This window comes from Schistocerca americana, chromosome 2 (assembly GCF_021461395.2).
Source record: "Schistocerca americana isolate TAMUIC-IGC-003095 chromosome 2, iqSchAmer2.1, whole genome shotgun sequence".
NCBI lineage: Eukaryota > Metazoa > Arthropoda > Insecta > Orthoptera > Acrididae > Schistocerca > Schistocerca americana.
This window is the reverse complement of record NC_060120.1, coordinates 371,475,583-371,489,409: the sequence shown is the minus strand read 5'-3', so window position 1 is coordinate 371,489,409 and position 13,827 is coordinate 371,475,583. Positions and strand designations below refer to the sequence as shown.

At 44.1% G+C, this 13,827-nt stretch overlaps 1 protein-coding gene across 1 annotated transcript in view; it reads left to right on the top strand.

Moving 5' to 3' along the window:
- Window positions 1–5,384: 5,384 nt before the first annotated feature.
- LOC124595563 overlaps window positions 5,385–13,827 on the top strand; it is a 208,434-nt gene continuing 199,991 nt past the window's right edge. Inside the window, exon 1 of the mRNA XM_047134347.1 lies at window positions 5,385–5,512. Coding sequence (XP_046990303.1) covers window positions 5,455–5,512 — 58 coding nt within the window. The 5' untranslated portion in view covers window positions 5,385–5,454. The remainder of the gene's footprint in view (window positions 5,513–13,827) is intronic.

The window sequence follows — 13,827 nt, the reverse complement described above, 5'->3', positions numbered from 1 at the left end:
ACCGTCCTGTCGACGGCGCAGTCACTGGAGACGAAGCACAAGCTCGGATTACGAAAGTACGGGGAAAAAATAGGCCGTTCCCTTTTCAAAATAACCATCCCCACTACTTGCCTGGAGCGATTCATGGAAATCACGGGAAACTTAAATCTGGATGGCCGGACGGTGATATGAACAGTCGTCCTCCCGAATTCGAACTCTTTAAAAGGGTAAACTCCCCTGTGTGGTGAGCTGTGGATAGTGGAGGACTGGTACCAGACTGTCATATGACCCTCCAGAGCTTACGTAAGTCATGGCAGTGAAATGACGCGTAAATGCCAGTAGCTGTATAGAATCAAAAAGTACGTTTTCATCTTGGGTTTGGTTAGGAACAAGTACGCGTGACTTATACAGTACATGCGTCTGTAAGACATGTTTCGCGACTTGGCTGAGCGCACTACTTTCAAGTCATATATGTATGATCGTGCTTTTATATCTGATTTTGAGTTCGGTGGTGCAGAGCTGTTCGTAATTCGCGGCGGCTTCCCAGGATGATGTGGAAGACTTTACATTTTTATGTGATGGTGCACTTGCCCTTTTGGATGAAGAAAGGAAAGGAAAGGCGCAGGACTGCTAAAAACTAACAACAGAAAATAACTACGGAAACAAGACGCACCCAGAACAGTACAACTTCCACTAACTACATCAACACACGCCCACAACACCACAAAGTGCAATGAATACAACAACGGACTTCAGAGAACACTCAGTATCACACATTTCCAAATAAACATGGCGCCACGGTGCCACAAAAGACTGTACTACGCATGCACGACTTCTCGAGTACATTGTGAAGAAGCTATATACTACATTATATGCGACCTACATATGCGGTAGGATCCGCATAGACATTAGGTGAAAAAAAATGGTTCAAATGGCTCTGAGCACTATGGGACTTAACATCTGAGGTCATCAGTCCCCTAGAACTTAGAACTACTTAAACCTAACTAACCCAAGGACATCACACACATCCATGCCAGGGGCAGAATTTGAACCTGCGACCGCCTAGAACTGCTCGTCCACACCGGCCGGCCCATTAGGTCAACTTTTGTATGAGACGATGTTTCGCGAGGCTTCAGATTGACGTGATGCTAATACAAATTGCGATACATGTATCCCACTGTAAACGTATCTTAGATGGACAGACGTGGAGACGTAGCAGAAGGGCAGAAAGGAGGCAACGTGGTTGGAGGTGCCCATGGCTACACCGTATATGAAACTGCCTGATTTGTTAGTGTATCAACGCAGACAACCTGCAAGGACGTGTTCATCTCTCACAGCCATGTAACAAGGTGTAAGTAAAGTTATTTCATAAAAATTCTAACTGCTAAGGACCGGAGACGTGTGTCACACCTATGTGATAACAAATCATTTCAAATCCGACAAGAGCTACTGTTTTCAGGAATTGCAAGTCCAGCTAATCCAGCTTCCAAAAAACATTGCGAAACGATCAGCAAGCAATGGGAATTTGGAGTCGGGTGCCTCGTAAAAGTTTATTGCTCAGCTGTGGCACACAAAACAACACGTCTTCAATCGGCTAGAAACAGAAACCGGACAGTAACTGACGTGTAGTGTGGTCTGACGAAAGCTGTTATATCTCTTTTGAAACGACGCAAGGCGTCGAGTTCAGCGAGGGGCGTTTAACCCGTAATATGTCGAGGGGTTAATTAAGGCTGGATGCGGTTGTTTGACTTTTTGAGGGTGTTTCCCGTACCATGACTTGGGCCCACGCGTTAAAGTTACCGTGAACATGAATATGTTTATATTAACATTCTTGGTTACCAAATCTCTTTTCTTCTACATATTCATAATGACTATTTTGTGGGGACTTCCGTCTTCCAAGTGACAACAGCCATGTTCACAGGACTCTTCATACATTCCTGGTCTGACTAGGCTTGTCCTCCATCCTCTGGAGTTTTGCTGTGCGGCGTGGGATCCGCATTAGATGGGATTGAAGGAGGACATCGAGGAAGTTCAAAGAAAGGTAGCTGGTTTTTTATTATCGCGAAACGAGGGAGAGAGTGCCACTGATATGATACACGAATTGGGGCAGCAGTCATTAAAACAAAAACGTTTTTCTCTCCGTCAGGACCTTCTCGTGAAATTCCAATCGCCAACTTTCTTCACCGAGTGTGAAAATATTTTGATGACGCCCACTTACATAAGGAGAAATGATCACCATAATACAATAAGAGAAATCAGAGCTCGCACGGATGGATTTACGTGTTCATTCTTCCCATGCCCTCTTCGACGGTGAAACGGTACAGAAATAGTTTAAAGATGGTTCGATGGACCCTCTGCCAGGCACTTAATTGTGAACTACGCAGTAATCATGAGCTGTAGATGTAGAGAGATGTAGAACTGGCCCGCTAAATCACCCGATCTTAACTGCATTGAAAATATCTGGCACTGTTTAGAACAGCGTAGCAATGAACATCGCCGCACTTCGGTAATTGTACGTGACCTGATCATTAATGAGTGGCTACAGCTGGATTGGCGTACCTGAAGAAACTCGTCGATTCTCTTCCCCCCCCCCCCCCCCCCCACTCCCCCCGAACAGAGGCAATGATCAAGGCTAGAAGCGGTGATGCATGGTATTAGCACCATGTCTCGTGGAGGTGATTTAATTTTTTTGTCCTGCGAGCTTATGCAAGTGATCTTCGAAGCAGAGGATAGGCATGTCCTATAAAGTGGATGCCGAGTTACTGACTGGCGTTACACGTTTAAGTACAGTAACAGCACAGCGTGGAACAAGTAGCCGGCCGGAGTGGCCGAGCGGTTCTAGGCGCTACAGTCTGGAACCGCGCGACCGCTACGGTCGCAGGTTCGAATCCTGCCTCGGGCATGGATGCGTGTGATGTCCTTAGGTTAGTTAGGTTTAAGTAGTTCTAATTTCTACGGGACTCATGACCTCAGAAGTTAAGTCCCATAGTGCTCAGGACCATTTGAACCATTTTTGTGGAACAAGTTAAATGACACGATTTAGGGGCTGTTAATGTTTAGTAACGACGCCGACTTCTGAGTGAGCCGGCTGCTGGCGCCGCGCAAAGCGCCGCGCGTGCGGCGGCAACACCAGAGCGGCGGTCTTCGCGACTGAGTCAGCCGTAACGCGCTTCCGCGAATCCGCTGCCGACTCGCTCCTGAATACGAGCCACGCTGCGAGCTACCGTGCGAGTGACGCATTACCTGGCATGACTCAAGCAGCGCCGCGGCTGCTGCTTACGATAACCGCTGCCAGATTACTCCCATTGTCCGCGAGTACATCATCGCCATTGCTTGCCACGGTAATGATGCATGATACCCATACTAACAAATCCAACCTTGCATGAACTATCGCAGCTAGTAAGCCACTACTGCTCTTACTACCCATCCCACTGTCGCAGTGGTTTTTTTCCCATGGCACGAGCCATGGAACTTTCTTCCCTCTGCTCTTCAAATCGCTACCCTCACTCGCGTTTCGTCCACTATCACCTGATGGACCGTGTTAATGCGTAGTCTTACCCAGACGCACGGATAACATCACAGCCCAGCATCCTGTGATCCACTTACTAGATAATTAACATGTTTACAGAGGTGACAGTAGAACTTTTGGTTTGGTCACCACGTTGGTGCGGGCGTGGAGGGGCCCCATCTCTTTTTAAATGGTCGTCGCTATTGGCACATGGAGACTCTACTTTTTACGTTACAAAACGAGTAAACATCGTGATCAGTTCCATCTCCAGAACGATACGAGTAATGACTTTCACAGAGAAAATAAATATAGCCTTTGTAGATATTCACCTCGTTTTATAAATACCACGTTCAAGGTGATTACCACTTACCCACCCTCATAGCCGTGAGTGTTAAGGTTCTGCTTCCGGGATGGGCAGATGCACCGGCCCCGATGGAATCCGCCTCGTGGATCAACGACAACTGTCAGTGTGCCGGCCAGTCTGCATGTTGTTTTTAGACGGTTTTCCACATCCGACTAGGTGAATAACGGATTGGTACCCAAGTCCCGCCTCAGTTCCATGATTCGCACACATTCACAGAGACAGTCGGGGTACAGACATTCCTTCCCTCGAGGAGACAGGAAGGGCATCCGGCCAACCCTTGGACTAACCATGGTAATCCTGCCCAGATGGGGCACAAAGGCACAAGAGAGAGAAGAACATGTTACCACTTGATACGAGTGTCTACATTAAGCGGTTCTGTGATTTCTCAGGTTTTTCTAGCGCTATTGAATAATGGTATGATTTCCGGCATTCAGCCGGCTTGTTGATCCCATTTTTCTGCCCGAACACAGTTGTCATCTTCAGGTGCAATGAGCAGCAGTGTCATCATGCGTATTTGGTGCCTGGTATCGAACCAATATGGTAGGGGTTTAGCACTGAGTATAAGAACGCAGTTTGCAGAACCTGAAAGAGAACTGCGGTCGGTCGTCGACGTACCGTGCAGAAAAATGGGATCAACAGCGTCCAAACATCAGCAAGTACACCGCCAATTGTCCGGAATATCATTGCAGCATCAGGCTATTAGACGCAAGCGTACATAAATGAAAGTGAGGACAAGTAAAACGACGCAGAGTCAAGGCGCAGGGTGACTAACGTCAGGAATATTTACTTACCTATTATCTCACGGAAAAATGTTGAGTGCATAACTGAAAACCGATAATGGAAGCAAAATTACGTATAAAACAAGCTTATTCAAAATCTTTTTCGATTTGAGGTACTTGTAATGTAAACTAATTATTCGACACAAATGTTGTCGTAATACCGAGCAATCGGTTTCAATACGAAGTTTTTATAAGCTCGATATCAAACAAAATGCGAGATAGTGTGAGTCATGTGGTAGTTGGCCGATGGCGCAGAAGCAGGGCGCTCCGTCTCTGGGAAGGCTGACCTCGACATGTTACCGCCGCGACGTGTCATCTGGTACTGGCGGCAAGGGGCACTGCCCCTGAAGGCCTGTCCCGACACGCTACGTCTGGAACGGACGAGACAGAAGGCGATCGCGACCGACTGCAGTCCAGAGAAAAGAAAAAGAAAACCTGACCCAGACGTGTCGTTACATTGCGCAATGAGAAGGCCTACGGGCGTTCGTACGGGACCCGTTCGCCTCGAGCGATTGGCTGCGAAGTTCGAATTCGATGGACAGGTTGCGGGGCAGGTTGCGGCGGGGCGGGGGCCTGCCGGCCTGCGGTCGCTTCTTGCGGCACGTGTGTCTGCGCTGCCTCCGAGTCTATGGCAAATGAATGGTTTGGGAAGGCGCGCGCGTGCCTGCGCGGGGCGGGGCGCGCGCGGCGCGGCGCGGGCCGCGGTGGTGGGGCGCCACCTGCCACGCACTCGTCACTTGTATTGGCTGGGCCACTTCCTTCGTTTTTTTCTGCTGTCGATGTCGCGCCAGCATAAAACAGTAGAGCAATAGCAAGGCTCGGTAATGATCTACTGTGCTTACAGCATGCGCTGGCTACAGGCGGCGATCAGCGTCCTCGCAGGTAAGGCGGCGCTGGGCTACGGTGGCCCCTGCGCAGTGTTCTATTAGTGCTTCAGTGCGAATGCTTTGACGGTTTGCGAGGATAAGAGAAGCTCTAGACGTGTGTACGATTCTTGCAGCTTTCTGTATGTACGATAACACGTACAATTAGAGAAGCGATAATTGTGTCAATGGGGTTGGATTCACGTCGTTAATACCGCTAACACAAAGGGGACCAAATATTGATTCTGCGTCTACCCCCACAAATGATTTACTGCCACTGACATCTGTAATCATATAAACTTTAAGCTACCACATTAAATTGCCCCAAGTCGGCTTTATTCGTGCATTGGAGCAGGCGCTAGAATGTATAAAAAAAAAAGACAACACTTTAAAAACATCTCGCTGACGCTGGTACAACAGTTTACAGTATTTTCTTGAAACTGTTCTGCATTGTTGCTTGGACAAACTATTTTGAGCCACGGACGCCAAGGGTGAAAAGATCTTTCTCGCCACAAAAAATATAATAGGACTTCTAGCTATGCCGTATTGCATCTTTGTACATAGCGGAACTGAAAATCGTTTAGAACATTGTTTTGTAAATACTTTTGAAACCTGGTCTTATAACAAGTCGTAAATATTTTGAAAATTCGGATATGTGAATCAGTGTTGTGTTGTAAGTCAACCAGTGCAACAACGTTCCTTAATTGCTAATATGTTTAAACTGTTACTTTAGAAAACAGCCATTCGAAACATTTACATATTCACAGCTTTAGTTTTTCTTTATTTGTGATCTGTAATCAATGTTCCTTCGCCAGACGAACTCGTTCTCGTTCAGATAGTAAAAAATCAATAGTATCATTCAAAGATCAAAATCTACAAACAGAATCATGTGTTAACCAAAGTTAATTATTCTTCGTAATAATTCACCCCTTTGCGATGAGCCTGATTCAGGGGCTTGCTTTCCTGGTGAATTCGTGGTTTTAGTTGAACAATGATATAATTAGAAAATATTTTTTTTGTTGTGTATCTTTCTAATCCAACATTAAAGCTCAGATCGTAAACATATAGAAACAGGACAGTTTCAGACATCCTCGGCTAGGGTCTTCATGTACACTTATTCCGAAACATTATTTACCAACTCCGAAGAGGCTACATTTTTCTGTGAAAACAGACTAGGTCATTGCTGTGAAGCACTGATATACAGTACTGGCGCTCCACCTACATTAATGAGATCCGGACGCTTTACCCATAATGTTCCCTCAGTAACTGGTACAGAATACCTAAATCTGTTCTTCCAGTTGAATATGAAAAAGACAATGAAAATGTCCTACTTCTCGCCATATACATTTTTATGCATTTTGCGTTAATACCTGTAGGTTTAGTGCCAACTGTCAAAAACACTTTTGTACGTGGTACTGAGTCAAGTGACACGCCAGTTGAAAACTGAGTTCCTTACGACGTACTCAAAGTGATGACGCAGAACTGGCTAGGAATCTGGACTCACGTTCTGGAGAGCCGAGCTTCAGCCTCTATTCGACCACCCTGATATAGGCCATCCATGGTTTCTCTGAGGTAAATATCAGGGTAATTCCATTGAAAGAAACACGGTTGATTTGCATCCCAGTCTGAGCTTCTCCAACGGCTCCGATGTGACGCTACGCTAAGCTCTAATCTTCCTTTCTGACGATGCCACATGAGAGTGGAATAACACTATACGGAAGAGGCTTTCATTGAAGCTAGAAGGACAGATAGCAGAACGAACAGCTCTCACACTTGTAATATACGTATCGCAGAAGAAATTACTCCGAAGCAGTTTGTGAGTGTCCATGTGCAACCTTGCTTCTGAAGGTAGCCTCCCTTTCCGTCAAGGCATATATGTTACTTTTATTTAACTTTTACTTTGGTGACTTCAGTTATGTGTGATTTGGATATGAATAGTCAGGCTTAAAAAACAAATTTTAAATTCAGTTATGTCTTTCACTAACTTTCTTTCCATTGTAATCTAATACGCTGCAACGTAAACGTGTCATATTTCAGAGTACAGATTCTTTGGAATTTTCTCATAGATTATGCTACTTGAGAATTCAACAATACTTTTGGCTGATGCTCATTCTCTATTCCTAGCTCAAGGGGGCTGTTTAATTAGCGGTTGCCCAGCAACATGCTGCAGAACGTAGAACAAGTAAATTAGGCCTATATTCTAAATACAGACCCGAAAGAAAAGTTAAAAGCGATCAATGTATTTCGTTACACAAATCTGGAAACGAAACGATGTTACATTCTCCTCTAGATGAACAGTATTCGCCCATATGAACAGTTGCACTGGACGTAAGTTACTATACCATTTTTTAATGTGTTTCGATGCGCTACGCTGGCGTGAAAACTGTTTTGTTTTACAATAATATCTCCATGCCCGAGATACTTTTTGAAATAGCTTTCATTGTGGTATTCTATTTCTGATGAAAATGAATAGCATCCATTCCATCATTGCTGGGATGCAATTAGTGAAATGTATACATAGATTTTCATTGGCGGCTTTCTGTAATATCAGCGAAACCTGTGAAATCTACGTACGTATCCGTTCAATATTTTTTTTTATTGTCGACTTTCTCTAAACAGCATGTCAGGCTCATCTTTCTAAACTTGATATTTGAGATTTCCACTTTGCTAGAACCACATATTCCAAAGAGAAAGACAAACAGCCATCGGATTTATGGGTGATGATGAAGCTAATGTGAAGCACATAGTTGTAGCTTAGCTTCTTTTCGATATTGACTGCTTCGTAACAGGCCAACAATATAGATCCGAGAAAGGGATTGGTTCTTGTCTTTCAGATGAGACCGTTGATTGATTGGCAGTACGATAGTGAAACTACGCGAACGGAGTTGAGACATTTGGACTTAGCCTTTACAGTCATATCACAGGACCATTTAGTATGTTCCTGCTTTCTACGACACAGTGAGAATTATATTTGAAAACTACAATTCTACAATTTTTTTCTTTTTTACGGTTAAATTTGTGATAGGTATAATCTCAGGGATGCTCTGTAAATTTTAGTTACATCATCGGGCATTTTACGTAAGATAGCTAGACACAATTTAAATACGATACTCTTACATATGTAGCGGTATGAGTGGGTTACAAATCTATAGAAAGCACGGACAACAGAGGTGCTCACCAGGCGAATCGAAAAGCGTATTAAAACTGTTTTTCTTTTAATTTAATTTTATGATAACTTGCTATACATACCACCCAGACATTAGTAACACTTATTTTGACTATACCAAATTAATTTTAGTTCATACAGAACGCTTAATAGCTAATAATTGTATGAATAGGCTAGAAACCTTCAAACAGTTCAATATTTCTTAGTAAGTGATAGACTATTATGATACGAGGGTAGTGCGAAATAGATGTTTCAATTAACTTAGTCTCTTGCACCAAGTGGCTTGCTGATCACAATAGCACTCATACAAAAAGAATGTGTGATTTGTATCTGAGTTGAGTCGCACGAATAAGATCGGGAGTCTCCAAAAGATGTTCTGTGGTTCTGTGGAAGGGATGGAAAAAATTTCCGCGTAAGAAATTCACTTATAACTCAAGTCAGATATCGCTTGCGGGATGGGAGGGGGGAGAGCGCTAGAAGATTGCACAGTTTACCTCTTTCCCATCATATTTCTTCCCATTCTGCTTTCAGTGCATTATATGGCTTCGCTTTAAGCTCAAAGACGTGGTCGAATGCATTGAAATCGGGATAAATGTCCACTGTGCGCTGAGTCCTTTTCGACGAAGCCAATGTAGTCCTTTTGCTCGAGGTCTTGATATGACTGGACCCAGAGAAAGTTCAACGAAGTTGCATACTGCTTATGTTCGATTTATTGCGATGTTATCCTCTTTTCAAATGTGCGCAGTAGATTCTTGTCACACAACTACAGTTTTTTCACAAAAATTGAAATTGCCACTTGTAGTTTCTCCAATGTCTTAAGTACGAGGAAGATAGTATTCAAATACTTTATTCTCTATTCCTGCAACATGATCGATAATGAAAAGTGTTCTGTAAAGAATGCACATCTCATGGCCTAAAAACTAATAATAAACTCTACAATTACGCCATTGCTTTATCTGCCCATCCAACCATGCATCAATTATTGGACGGTAAATCCTGGTCCTCTCGGCTGTTAGTGAAGGCTTACAAAACTGGAGCTTTTCCTTTTCCTTTAAGTAGACCCCCAATTGTCCTCTAGTGTCTGGGGTCAAAATTTCAACCTTTCAACCTTTGGCACCACTTGATCCAAGGCCCTTCGTGAGTCAGTCCGGCACGAACACGTTTCAGTTACGAAGGCCAATACGGCTTGTGATGTAAGTTTATTTATCCGATAGGCGCATACGACCGCAGTCTAAAATCTCTATTTTAATCAGTGCAAACCTTTTCTTTTAAGCTTGTTGTTCTCTTTCAAAAATATACTACACACTTGACATATAAGTACAGCTTTGTGCAGTCCAAAGAAAGACATAGAAGGCTACGTAAAACCGATGTCCATACATGGTGTTTTCTCCTTTAAATAGCCTGCTCTTCAAATGCCTGATTAGTTAGTATGACTAAGTTCTGATAGTGTGAGATTTCTAATATAGTGTAAACTATGCAGAGTTTTCATCTATCGAAGTAGTGTTATTTTTTTAAGGTCTGCTGAAACTCATTGTTTCTCCATTAATATGTTTAAAATTCTTCCATTCGGTACAATGTATCACTATAGAGTGAGTGGTTATCCCTGGAAACGTTATTTTTGTTCATTTTCTGTGTGACTCATGTTGTTCTTCGACGTATCATGTTGTCACCTATTTTCGCATCCCTAAGATGCTCTCTGCTCTCAGCGGGCAGTACACTTGTATTCGGGAAGCGCACGCTCTGATGAAGTCTTTTCTCTAAATCTCTTGCACAAATTGCCAGGTTGGTCCTCTAACAAGGTCATGATCTATTTCATTCCCCAGTACTGCCCTGCAGGACTCCGCTCTGTCTCAAATGACCTCTATGTCGAAGGGAAGTTAATCTCTAAACTTACTCCGTTCCTTACGAATGGACAGTTGAAGTAACTACTGTAATTATTGTAATTATATAACAATTACAAGTTCAGAAAACTCATACAGAGGTATGTGGTAAATCAACCACTACTTATCAAGGGAATTAAGCAACGCATATACAACAAAAGAAAAAAGGCGACATGTAGGTCGACTTGAACGGCATGAATGTGTTCCGAAAGTACAAGTCACCTCTCACACAAAGGTTCGTTACGGTATAAGTAAGTGTAGCATTTGATCTCTGCCGCCCAATGTATTACCTGACTGCTGCGACCAGCCAGCAGTTCTCAGCGTGGAAGTCGCCCCGCGTACGCTGTAACCGGAGGGTGTGATCTCTCATCGACAGCCAGTCAATGGACTTTCACGGTGACCTGCAGTGTTCATTCATACGGCAATGTCTGGCAACAGTGAAAGCGGGCCGCCCCAGTAACAGTGGTCCGGCCTTCACTCGTATAAGTGCGCCGTCGGCTGTAACAGTGTTTCACGAGGAGGAGTCTGCACCTGATTGACCCTTCGGGTAGTTGGAGTCGGTCGGGCCACTGAGCAGGTGTTTATTGCTACTGTTATAACACGTGGATAGTTAACAGACATAATTTGGGCAAGTGGTAGAAAATCTTTTTTTTTAAAGTGGTGCCCGTTGTCTGGTGTATTTTCTCTTACACGCGTTCCGAGTCGCCACCTATAGAAGATAGAGTGAGAAAAGTTAGAGAGAGCTGCTTTCAGTATGACGATATTGCAGTGCCTGTGTCCGTAAGAAGTACAATGCAATATTCCTTCGGATATGCATGCATTGCATCATACTTCTTACAATGACAGGCACTGCAATGTAATATTTATCCGACAACAGAAGGCTAACGACTTGCGATTAAAATGTCTCCTCTGTTCTGGAATTGCAGTAAGTGTACGAGTGCAGGTTAGTGACGCATGGACGAAGACATATGGAAGTTTGGGTCTGGCCGTAAAGCGTACACAAATAGCCGAAATTGTTAAGGCGACTGCCCGCGGCAAGCGGTGAATTCGGCTTCGAGTCCCGGTTCAGCACAAATTTTCAATGCCATCATTCCATTTACGTTTGGAGGTTGCCCGTATCCGCAACTGCGAATACATTTCCTGCATTCGGTATTGTCTACTGTTTATCGTGCTACAGGATGTTACAAATATACTTTTACAAACTTTTGAAGCAGGTTCCTTATACAAAAACAAGAAAAAAGTTCATATAAACATATTTAAAAAATTCCTTCGTTTTTGAGTTATTAATGCAAGTTGATGTTCAACAGCTCTCCAAGTACAACTCAACAACTTCACTTATCTATGCATCGGTTTGGATCGTTGTACTCTAGAAGATGTTGGGTTGCCAGGGAAGCTTGTACACATTCGTCATTCGTCTGTCTTCAAAATGTCCTTTGTGGCTCAAATGGCTCAAAAGGCTCTAAGCACTTTGCGACTTAGCATCTGAGGTCATCAGTCCCCTCGTCTTAGAACTACTTAAACCTAACTAACCTAAGGACATCACACATCCATGCCCGAGGCAGGATTCGAACCTGCGACCGTAGCAGCAGCGCGGTTCCGGACTGAAGCGCCTAGAACCGCTCGGTCACAGCGGCCGGCCTGTCCTTTGTGCATGTGCTACAGGTAGTGAGTTAATTGGAAGTGGTCCGTCTAAACATGGCAGGATATTCATTTCGTGAACACGGAGACATGATTTCCACGTACGCCCGCGCGAATGATAATGGACACGCGGACGCTCGGCTGTATCAGACGGCGTTTTCAGACCGTCGACAGCCTAGCCATCCAACCCTAGGTGCTGTGTATTGCCGGCATTGCCAGGACAGGATCCGTAGCACTGCACACTATTGATCGAGGAAGAACACGTGTTGGTAGTACACCTGACCAGCAAGCGCACGTTCAAAGAAGAGCCGCCCGCATCTCGTGGTCGTGCGGTAGCGTTCTCGCTTCCCACGCCCGTGTTCCCGGGTTCGATTCCCGGCGGGGTCAGGGATTTTCTCTGCCTCGTGATGGCTGGGTGTTGTGTGCTGTCCTTAGGTTCGTTAGGTTTAAGTAGTTATAAGTTCTAGGGGACTGATGACCTAAGATGTTAAGTCCCATAGTGCTCAGAGCCATTTGAACCATTCTTTTTTGAAAGAAGAGCCAGGCATCACCACAAGGCGCGTGGCCCTAGCATGTGGTCCATCTCCAAGTTCAGCATGGATGATACTGCAATTCATGTATCCGTATCATCTTCAACGCGTACAGGGTCTTACACTTGCTACCCATCCACCACGGGAAAACCTTTGCCGATGGTTTGTTGCACAAACTGCCAATCCGTTGTTTGTTACTTAAGTTTTGCTTACAGCAGAGGTTACATTTGGAAGAGGTAGAAGAACAAATTTTCACAATGAGCACATACGGACCGAACGTAATCCTCATGCTACAGTTCAGATTAGACATCATCATCAGTTTAAGATTAATGTGTTAGCTGGAATTTTGCGTGAAAAATCTAGTAGGGCCACAGGTTCTCCCAGTTCGTCCTACAGGCGCTGTGCTTCCAAAAACCTTCCAAAACATACTTAAAACGTGTGCCTCTGCAAAAAAGAAAAAATATGTAATTTATACGTGACGGAGATTGAGCGCATTATAGTTTCAGTGTTAGAGATGCACTAGCTGTGTCTACCATGACACATGGATAGGTAGAGGAGGACGAGTTCCATGGCTTGAACATTCCATCAATCTCAGTCCTTTGGATTATTATCTCTGGTGTATGCAGCAGATCACTCGAATACAGAAATTCTTTATCGACGTTTCATGGAAGCCTGTGAAAGCGTTGAAGCCGTCAGGGACTATTGAAAAGGGTGCGACCGTCCGTGATTCGATGAGTACATGCGTGTTTAGGAGCAAGAGAAGCGAATTTAGAGCATTTATTATGAGTTTATGTGTTGGTGAGCTCTAGTCTAGTAAATTGTAAACTTTTTAGTAATGACTCAAAAACGGAAGATTTTCTAAAATATGTTTATACGAACGTTTTTCTTGTTTTGGTGTAAAGAAACTGACCCTAAAGTTTGTACAAGTACTTTATAAAGCCCCCGTATATCTATAGATCAAGGAATCATTTATCACTAATTGGTTTTTGACACGAAAACTGATTCATGAACGTCCAGGACCAGCCAAGAAACAGCAAAGGTGAAATTCAGGAGTGTCTGTTTGATGAGTGGTAACGAAGGCAGAACATACATCATCCTGCAGGGAATTGTGAAATTGAAG